Raw genomic sequence first — 11,406 nt, forward strand, 5'->3', positions numbered from 1 at the left:
GTGAAGAATTTGTGCAAAATCAACCAATCTACTATCAAGATGGAAAACACCGTCCTGATCACATCAGAATCTCTTCAGCCCCTGGTTGACAAATATTTTAAGAAAATTACAGCAGCACAATGGAGCATGTTCGCTGCAGGGATTTGGGATTCATCCACAGAAGATACACTGATTGACATGTTAATTGAAATTGTACAGACACTGTCTGCCGATGTCCTGCGGCTTGTCATACCAAAGTTTCAGGATCGCCTGATCGTCGAGCCCAAGTATGGGGATAACTCAGCTCTTGACTTCAATGTCAAAGCATGCTTAGGAGACTCCCTCTCAGACAGCTTCGCTGGTGCTCTTAAGGTCCCATGCAACAAGTGTGAGAGTGCAGAAAAACTGACCGAACTGGTTGAGAGTGAAGTTTCACAGAAGGTAAAATCTTTTCTGTCTGTGGCTGCCAACAGCCCAGTTTGGCCAGATGATCCTGCCGTTTATGTCAACTGCTCCATGTCCAACATGTCATCTCTTAAACGCATGTTGATTCATGCAACTGACTGTCTGAAGAAGTTCACAAGTAGGCTAAAGCTCCTTGGAACACATATGGGGTCAAAAAGCGCTGAGATTTTCATCAACAGATGCTGTGAATCAAAAGTATATTCTTTGGCAAGCGAGGAACATGAGAGATGTAAATCATCTCAGAGCATAAAATCAAAGATCTCTGTAGCCTCAGCGATCCAATCTGTGGGTGAGATCCTGCAAAAATGGTCAGATCAGACATCAGACACTGAAGTGGTTGAAAATGCTAAATCACCTCCTGACCCCTCACTTGATGCTCATTTTGCAGCGTCTGATATTGTCGATCAAATAATGTGTGATTTGCAGGATCACAGTTGTGTGAATATGGGATCAATACACGACACAGTGAGAACCTTCTTTTCTCCAACGGCCACACCTACAGAAGACACCAGTAATAAGAATGAAGAAGTTAGCAAAGTAAAATTCCAAAAAGTTGTCTCAAACCTGGTGGAACAAATGATGGGAGAACTTCAGAACTCATGTAAGAAACAGGAAGGAAAATTTGTGGTTAGTCTTAAAAAGATTGCAGAGTCTGCCAAAAGGGCTGCCAATTGCCTGAGGAATTGTAAACCTAGTGACATGTTACCAGGATTTATTCCAGAATGCATTACTGAGCTTAAAGTCCGCGTTCGGGCCCAGAACACAGCAATGTTCCCTGTGAGAAAGAATCGTTCTTCTCCGCGAGATCAGGTGGACGTTACAGAAGAGGTTGAGAGCTTGTTTGAAAAGATAAACTCGCCACGGATATCTGCAGCACAGGCAAACAAAACACTGGAAGACATCATGTCCAGTAATGAGATCAAGACATTTTCAAAGGAGCTGACTGACAAGATGTATGCTCACATGATTTCCAGCCACACATATCTGCTTCCCCTGCCCCAATTGGGAAAATGTCTCTCTGACTCCGTCATTTCCAAGAAACGGAAGGATGGCGATCATTTCCAAACTTCTCCTGAAGTCCTGTATGCCATGACAGAGGATTCAGTGAGAAAATTCTTGCAGAAGGTCCTAATCTGGTTGGAGAAGGAGCCAACCGCTAATACCAAACACAACAAGACATTGTCCGGCGCCCTAACAGACATAGAAAACTTGATCCCAGTACTGCTGAACAAACCTGAAGAAGAGAGCTACTTGCAGACCGAAGTACCAAGTCAGCCGTCCTCTAGATACATTGCGTCAGAGAACTCTTTCAAGAGCCTTAATTATCCACATTTCCAGCGTTATATTGAAAGTTACAGTTTGACCAAAAGCAAAAAACGGGTGTCTTCAGAATCAAAAATATCCTCGGAGTCTTCACAGATATCTTTGGGTCATCTATCATCGTCCAACAGTTCTCCGACAATTCGGTTGGAGAAGAAGCCAACCGCTCATACCAAACACAACGAGACATTGTCCGACACCCTAACAGACATAAAAAACCTGATCCCAGCACAGCTGAATCAACTGGAAGAAGAGAGCTACTTGCAGACCAAAGTACCAAGTCAGCTGTCCTCTGGAAACATTGCGTCAGAGAACTCTTTCCAGAGCCTTAATTATCCACATTTCCAGTGTCATATTGGTAGTTCAATTTTGAACAAACGCAAAAATTTGATGTTTTCAAAATCAAAAATATCCTCGGAGTCTTCACAGATATCTTTGGGTCATCTATCATCGTCCAACAGTTCTCCGACAATTCGGTTGGAGAAGAAGCCAACCGCTCATACCAAACACAACGAGACATTGTCCGACACCCTAACAGACATAAAAAACCTGATCCCAGCACAGCTGAATCAACTGGAAGAAGAGAGCTACTTGCAGACCAAAGTACCAAGTCAGCTGTCCTCTGGAAACATTGCGTCAGAGAACTCTTTCCAGAGCCTTAATTATCCACATTTCCAGTGTCATATTGGTAGTTCAATTTTGAACAAACGCAAAAATTTGATGTTTTCAAAATCAAAAATATCCTCGGAGTCTTCACAGATATCTTTGGGTCGTCTATCATCGTCCAACAGTTATACGAAAAGCTCTGAAAAGTCGACAAATGCAGTCCTTTCAGTGCAATCCGTCACAACATCTCCTGAATGCACAAGAAAGACCAATAGCCTCACCACTGCTCTGATGCTGAAGCTCCAGTCCAAAGCCCCAAAGAAATCCAGAACGTCCCTTCAGATGGATAATATCGATACTGTCATCAAGCGTCTGTCTGACAAAATATGTGGCGAGATCGACTTCTCCGCTATCAGCCAAATCAAGGATAACAAGCAATTCAACAAGTCTGTGTTAAAAGACCTAAAAAAAGAGTTTGGCTCTCCAAAAGAGACACTGAAGGCAGCATTATCAGACGAAACAGCTTTTGACGATGCTGTCCTGAAATATCTGAAAATCCATCTGGAAGCCCTAAATGCTGCCCCAAAGCAGAATGCAGTGTACAGGGTTTTTGCAGCAATAGGAACAGCTATCATGAAACCTTTCACCATGTGCATGAGTGCTGAGGACTAAAATGATCCTCCTTTTTCAACCCCACAGTCCCCTGACCACCAAATCAAGAATCCAAACCTTGCTCCTTGCTGTGAAATTTCTCATTGTTATTTTGACAGTCGATGCCTTCCATTTAGGTGTGGCGGTAAACGCCACATGTAAATTGAATGCAGTCGAAACCAACTCAAAATGATGGCTAGGAGAAAGATCCACAACGTTACCACTGAACTCAGCTGCTCACTGGTGACACTGTGGCTTCACAGCAAAGGTCAGGGTTTATTTCCGGTTTTGACTTTCCATCATCCCCCATTGGGTTTTCTCCAGGTGCTCTGGTTCCCCAACCATTTTAATCTGAATTGAAAATAAATAAATAAATAAATAAATAAATAAATAAATAAATAAATAAATAATAATATTACTGATATTTCTTTCAACTGTAAGGTGTTAACAAATGTAGGCATATAAGTGAAATGTGTAATCTTCAAATCATTTGAACCAAATTGATGTGTCAATAGAGTATGGATGTTTTGTCTGATAGAGTTAACCAGATTACATGAAGTTTAACTCTGCACGAGCAGCTCAGTCGGTCTTAAATAGATATTCTTCAAAATTGCCTAATCTTTAACTAAATACAATTCTCAGTCATATTACAGTATGTGTGTGAAACAAATAGACTACAATGCGATAAAGATTCTGCGTAATACGCGTAAATGTTCATCTTTCGTTTGAGGAAAAGCTTCAGATTTAGTCTCAGATTTTATTTGGAACTCTACACTGAATAAACATGTTTTTTTTCCTATACTTTGGTATTTTAGAGCAGTTGTTCAAGGGCTCTAGGCCTGTACTGCAGCCATAAAAAAGATAACAATCAACATCATTGACTTAAAACATAAAATGATGAACAATATTTAGTCATTTCCAGAAATAAATTAAGCATATAAATAACACCAGGTTCTTAAAATACCAGTGCAAACACACAAAGAAAGATTATATTCTATAGCCTATCTTTCTTATTTGCCACTATTTAAAAGTTCTAAACTATAGGATAAATGACTGAACCTGTTCAGTCTACAGCAGGGAATTTTATAGCTCTCAGTTCAAACTCAAAGTTGCTTTCAGTCCAACCATTGCACCAAATGGTAAATGTGAAAGCTCCTAATTATCGTGGTTAGTTTGTAGAACAAACAATCAATAAAGCCTCGTTTTTCTCTGTACATTGTTCGCTGCTTGTATCATATTCTAAAATATATCCTAGCTCTGTGTTGAACCCAAAATTCTCCAAATAACCAAAGATTGCTTATCTTCCCTGACATGCAGCAGATGAGCTGATAACAGTAAAGATAGGATTAACTCTAAATAAAAAGGTGAATACTGAATTCATGCTGCTTTGTGTAATATGTGTATCCCTTCTTCTTTGAGGTAATGGTTGAGTTGACATGAGTTGTGTGAGTGTACTCAGAGAAACATAGGAAATGGTTGTGATGGAGAAGACGATTTTCATTGTTTTTCTAATTAGCTATTCTTTTGACTTTGTTTCCATTCAGTTGGCTGCAGGTCTGCTCTTGTACTGGCTCTCTGGTGAAAAAGCCAGCTGTGTGATGTGGTTATGAGTGTTGGAGTGTTGGAGATCAGGAGTCACAAGTGATAGAGGAAAAACATTATCCTAAATCACAAATTGTTGTTGTTGTGTTGAATTGTTGTGTGACACTTTAATGACGTTAGGAGTTTTCTGACCCTAAAGAGAGTTTAAACATTATTATGTACTTTTCTCTAGAAGCTTTTTACACCAAAACAGATGTAGAAATCCATTAAAAACCTGTAAAGGGGCCTTTAGGTCTGTTAAGTTATTTAACAGCTGCTTGATTCTACTGCTTTAGGGCTTTTACTTTGATAGTTTATTATATCATACCAAAGGCATAATAATAATAATCAGCACAATATCTTCCACCATTCCTCCATACGTCTTGGACATAAGTCTGAGGGTAAAACTGACTACTGGGTCAATGTCAACATCACATACTTTTATGTCAGCACCTCTGTGAACAATAGTTTGCTGAACCATGAATGAAGATTAAACATGTCTCCACTTAGTGGTTGAACAGAGAAGTAAACAGTAACCTATAAGAAATAAATGAGACTATTGTGTTTTATTGTTTTGGCCCTTCAGGTTATATCCTTGTCTTGAAGGAAAACAATAAACTTTTTATAAAAAGGATCAACTAAAAAAACTGATATGCCTATAAACAGTGCAGCTCTTACATGCAACAAAACATTTTTTCAGATGAGGTCACTCTTCATGGCATTTTAAAACAAAAAAAAAGCTATTTATAACAAATGATTAAAAGATCAATAAACAGTGTTATTTTTATTAACTGAGTAACAACACATTTGTAAAATATTCCACCTTAAAATATAAAGACTATGATTGCAACACATTGCAACTGTTTATTTATTGGTCTAAGAGTCCATGAACATTGGCCCCATACTTAAAAAAAAAACCTTTAAGGCCTACAGGACTACTATTCTATTCCTGTTTTTCTAGAGTTCATATGAGCCAAAATGGGGCAATAAAAAATCCCGACAACGTTATTTTTTTAACAGTCTATGGTTCAAACTATCAGCTTGCTGTTGTTATGTTTGTAGTACAGTTGTAGTTCTGTGTGCGTTTTCCATTTTAACGGTGCGTTTGGTTTACGTTTACAGCAAACCCGATTGACAGAAACTGTTGTGAGAAGAGACCGCCCCGCCCAGCGAGGCTTCACTGGGAACCAAAACACACACCCTATAAAATCCTATTCGAAGGGTATCCAGCCAATCAGAGCGCAGAGCGTCGGGAGCGCCGCTGTTTGAATGCTCTGCGGAAACAGTCACAACTCAACTGAATAAGGTCTTTTACCTGCTTTTTGTAACATAACAATGAGTAAGGTGTTTTTACCTGCTCTTTTGTACAGTAACGCGCTCTTCTTACACAAGCTACTTTGGTACATGTTAATCCTCTAATCTCCCTCTCAGTTAACATCTCATTGGCTGACTTGCAGTGAGTTTGTGAGTGTGTACATGTGTTAAATTGATTTAATTGGAAACAAACCAGGTGAGGTCAGCAGGGGTGACAGAATAGCAGCAGTTGATAATGACCGTCTTAATATGAAGTTTATTAAAACTACCAAACTCTATATGGTTTGTTTGGCTGCACCCTGCCAGTGATGTCACACGTTTTTTTACAACAGTATTGGCCACACGCTTTGGAAACAGAACTGCAACAATTGGTCGATGACTAAAAACGATGACAAGATATTTTGATTGAAAGTCACATCATTTATGTCAAAACTCTGGGGATTCTGGAGAGGTACGTCAGACTAAAGTTAAGATTTAAAGAAACTACTGAAATCAGAGCATCCTTTTCTCTTTTTTTTAATAAATGGGAAAATATATAAATATTCGAATTTGTTCTGTTGTTCTATTTATAATTAACCATGGACATTTCCAACAGTAGAGGGCAGTGCACATGTTGTTTGGCTTTGTTCATGTTCATGTGCGTTCACCTCCAGTTGAACCTTTGGCCTATTTACTTCTTCAGCTCTAGAGTGGTCTTCAAAACAAGCTGCAGATGTTAGCACGTTAAAGTCTTTAATGTTGATTTAATTTATTTAAAATTGTATCATGTTTTTTTCATAATTTTATTTTATGCTAAGACATAACGGCTTGACTAAAATATGCTCAGGTAATGTTGTAGATACTTGGGATTAACAACAAATCCCTAATAAAGTTGTAAATTATTACTTTTTTGAGAACAAAAACTTTTGAGACAAATAAAAACACACAAACACGCAAACAATGGCTCCGGCCATTAGTCTCACTGTGTTCAGACAGTTGGATTTGCATAGGTAGCAGAAGGTAGGTCCAAATCCCCCGCAGGGCCTCTTTAATGATTAAAAGGGATTAAAAGGAGGGTCAGGATTTGGCTGCTAGTCCCACTCTGATGCTGCTGTGGCTGCCTTCATAGCATCCGTGTCACTACTACCACTCAGACATGGACACTTGGACTATATCTGAGGACAACAGCAAGAAGAAGAGCTAAAAAAACAAGAGGAAAATGAATGAAGGAGAACGATGAGCAGGATATGGTACAGTGGACTTTTCTAACTGCTGTTTTATTCGGTTAGATATTTATTATATTCAATCTAATTCATTGCTTTTTTTTTCTTGACACAAATGCTAAAATCACCGGATGTCAAGGGACATTATTCTGTTTAGTAATCATCTTCTGATTCTTCAATGCTGGTAAAAAAAATTAAAAAAAGTATAACCAAAATGCAGCATCTACAAGATATCAGTCATGACTACGAGGCTAAGCTGCTTATGAGGGGACCTGCAGAAAATTGTAAAACCAATCCCACGTCCCTTGGTTGTCCACACCCCCTGGAGGATAACCTGTTCCTCTCCCCTGCTCTACCTGTCTTCCACCCTTAATCCCCCCAACCCCGGACTTAAAAGAAAACGTACAGCTGGGACATATAAACGATGGCGGTTTGGAGAGTGAAGTTCACAAAAACTAAGAGGGACAAGCTAGCACAGGTTCTTTGGATCCTGAACTGGTTCTCTGTATTAACGGGGGCAATCCTCTTCAGCTTGGGGATCTTCCTAAAGGTGGAGCTCAACAAGCAAGAAGAGATGATGGCTGATAGGGACATTCATTACGTGCCCAACATGCTGATTGCTGTGGGCCTCATCGCCTGTGCCATAAACTTTCTGGGAGGGAAGATCTGCTATGACTGCGTGGACACCAACAAGTTCCTGCGCTGGAAGCTGATTATGTTGCCCTACATCATCTTCACCTTCTTCTTCACTTTCTGTGTGCTGGTGGGGGCTCTGATGTGTTACACCATGCGTGGGGAGCTGGAGGAATCATTGAACCTGGGGCTGACACAGGCCATGAAGTTCTATAAGGACACAGACACCCCGGGACGATGCTTCCTGAAGCGTACGGTGGATATACTGCAGATAGAGTTCCAGTGCTGTGGGAACAATGGATATAAAGACTGGTTTCAAATCCAGTGGATCAGCAACCGATACCTGGATATGACCCACAAAGACGTGGCGGAGTAAGTGCAATCTATATGAGGAAAAGTATTTTTTATTAAAGGGTAAATAAACATACTTTAGACAATAAGCTGCAAGACCCTCCCCTTATTATATTCCACATTATGTGTTGATTCAACACATTAAAATCTTTACAACTAAAAGATTTAAAACATGAAATGTTCTTCAAGTTATGTTATAAAAACGAGCTAAACTATTTTTTATTCAAATATTTTTAATTAAATAATAAAAATAGACATTTTCAAATGACTGACGAGTATTTGGTAGAGCATTCCAGCCCCTTGTTTTTTTAACTTAATAAAAGGTTACACTTGTAGGTAGAACAATATAACATCATCATTAATCATTATTGTCGTATCAGCTGAAATAAGATGAAAACGAAGTAGGTATCAAGTACTTGCAGGACATAAAGCAGTTTAAAAAGGCTGGATTATGAAGAAATAGAAATAGTGGATAAGTAAAAGTACATTATGTTAATGTCTATGTACTTCTGAAGAGCATTATTGCCCCATAAGACATAAGCCTTGATCCCATTCATAGCCTGCGAGTGCCTGTCAGTTATAATTATGAGATAATAAAGTATTATAAAAAATATTACAAGATACAACATTGAATCTCATTATTATTACATATTTCTGATATTATTGCCTTTTAACTAGCAATTCTGATTTCTGTTTCTTGTAAAATTGCACCATGTCTCATAATGCATAACTTTATCTCAGAATTTGGACTTAATACCTCAAAACTATGACTTTTTATTTCATGGTTAGGATTTCAATCTCATGATTATTAAGCGTCTTACTCTGGGGTTGCATCTATTTTTCTTGACAAGGCTAAGTTGTCATCTTATTTAATATTATTTCTGATGGCAATATTGGCTTCTACACACCCACCTTGAGTTTCTCCCTCGTTTTTCCTGCTCTGTAGCCGGTTAAGAAGTAATGTGGAGGGAAAGTACCTGATGGATGGAGTCCCCTTCAGCTGCTGTAACATTGACTCCCCCCGGCCCTGCATCCAGCAGCAGATCACCAACAACTCGGCTCATTTTAACTACGAGCACCAGACGGAGGAGCTCAACCTGAGGATGAAGGGCTGCCGCCAGGCGCTGCTGGACTACTTCACCCACATCATGCAGTCCATCGGCCTCACCGTCCTCATCATCTGGCTGTTTGAGGTTAGGAGACATAGCAACAAGTTCACAAAACACAGCTATTTTAGTGGGTGGCTTCAAGAGTCATATCACTCACACATGATTTACACATTAAATAAACCTGCTGTTGAAGTTGTAGCCTTCTGGTGGACTAGTTTGACAAAGGCGTGACGTAAATGTCGCCACAGTAGAATTAGGGGTCTGAATTAGGAAGCTTTGAGTCTCACACACACACAGAAACTTTTTTTTACGTATTAAGAGTTGCAGAGGTCGGAGAGATGCTAGTTTATCATTGCTCACCTCACTGTCCTACCAAAACATGCTGTTGTCGCTTTGGATTATGGGAAATGTAGGCCCAAGGGTTTGACAAGGAAGGGAAATACCTCAAATTATAATACATATAGCCAGTGGCTTCTGCAACCACTGTTGCAATAACTTTATCAACTGAGGAAGTCTTTTTACTCATATATGTAATAAAATAATCTCCATTTGAACTATCTGATTTAACACCAACATAGGCTTTGTCTTTCTATGAAAAGAGTTGTCAGGTGGAAGGTGACACCCTAACCTGTGCATTAAAACCTTAAAACTGTAAACTCACTTTGAGTTCTAGCTGTAAGCTTAAAATCTCACTTTTTGTACCTGTGAGTCATCCACAATCCCTTGTTGTTTATTCCATACCTGTAACACAGCTGCAGATACGAAACAGAAATAAAATTACATAAGAATGAATGAAGTAAAACAAACAAAACTCTACTTATTTGATCAGATGTACTATGATGTGTGTTATGATGCAACTGCCATGCTTCTGTCTCTATGTCTCAGCTGTCAGTGTTGACGGGGGTTCGTTTCCTCCAAACCTCTCTGGAAAATGTGCTGAAACAGGGGGACCCCGACTCTGAATCTGACGGCTGGCTGCTAGAAAACAGCTTTATGGAGACGGCCCGCACCAACCTGAACATCATCAAGAGCCTCGGCAAGAGCAACCAGATAGACGACGGAAACAATGGAGACCCCAACATTAACGTGCCCTCAACCTCTATAGCAAACTATGGGCCAGATAATGTACCGCCTAAGGAAGCACCTGAAGCCAGTTGATTGTTGTCAGGCCTCAGTGGAAAACATCCCTGAAGGCCTTCATCCAAACTCTTACTAGAGTTTTACAGTTTCAATGTACAGATTTTTTTGGTGTAAATCATGAAATATAAACGAGAAAGATACCTTTATAAAACCAAATATATGATCTATTTCCTTGAATGACAGTGAACATCTTTTCCAAAAAAAGGATAATTCTTTTCTGTTTACAACCACTTTTTTAAACTGTTACAATCAGCATGACATCAACCCTAAATAACCATGACTGCAAAACTATTTTGTACAATTGTACAAATCTGTACTGTAATCCGTTGTTTACAAATCATATCTTGTTGCCTGAGTATCTTGTTGTTTCCCAACAAAGATCTTCTAAACACACTTTGGCTCCAGCTCCTGAGTCGAAATGACCTCGACAGAAAATGCAGTAAAAAGAGATTTAAATTATTATAAAAACAGTAAGTAGTTCATAGATGTGAGGGTGATTTAGCCATAATTTAAATAACTCTTGCAGTACAAACCCTGGCAGATCATGATGAGGAATTTGACATCAGTGTTGTGTGTTTCACAAAGTGTTTTTTGTAACTTTTCTGTTGCTTTCAGCCTGACTAGCAGAAGTACCTATGGTAGCATAATAACAGGATACAGATATTCTATGATTGCTCTCAAATCAGTTAAAGCACATAACCTGACTGTAAAGTAATTTATTACTCAAAATCAATCAAGATCCTACTAAGGATCGTATGTGCCTCAGCAATGCCACCATGCTCTTAAGAAAACTCACCAAAAAAAGACAATAAACCTTCTGAGCTGGTGATGACTGGGTTTTTATTGTTGGGGATAACTTGGTAGGGGCTACAAACCAGTACTTTGCAAAGTATGCTACAATGTCTTTCCTTGTTTTCATGTAAAAGCCTTAGTGGAAGTCTGAGCGCCTGCTTTGTTTACCTTTATTTTTAGAACCAGAAGTTCCTTTATTGACCCAGCGGTCAAATAATATAGAAATAAAAAGTTATCCCAGCATGTGTAGGGGAAAATATGTG

At 39.1% G+C, this 11,406-nt stretch overlaps 1 protein-coding gene across 1 annotated transcript; it reads left to right on the forward strand.

Moving 5' to 3' along the window:
* Positions 1-6,770: 6,770 nt before the first annotated feature.
* LOC109992566 (photoreceptor outer segment membrane glycoprotein 2-like) lies at positions 6,771-11,031 on the forward strand. Its single transcript, XM_020645241.3, has 3 exons — positions 6,771-8,123; positions 9,049-9,295; positions 10,097-11,031. Exons 1-3 carry the CDS (start codon positions 7,543-7,545, stop codon positions 10,367-10,369), a joined length of 1,101 nt encoding a protein of 366 aa, XP_020500897.2. The 5' UTR covers positions 6,771-7,542; the 3' UTR covers positions 10,370-11,031.
* Positions 11,032-11,406: the final 375 nt, after the last annotated feature.

The sequence above is a fragment of the Labrus bergylta genome, chromosome 18 (genome assembly GCF_963930695.1).
Source record: "Labrus bergylta chromosome 18, fLabBer1.1, whole genome shotgun sequence".
In the NCBI taxonomy this organism is placed as follows: Eukaryota; Metazoa; Chordata; class Actinopteri; order Labriformes; family Labridae; genus Labrus; species Labrus bergylta.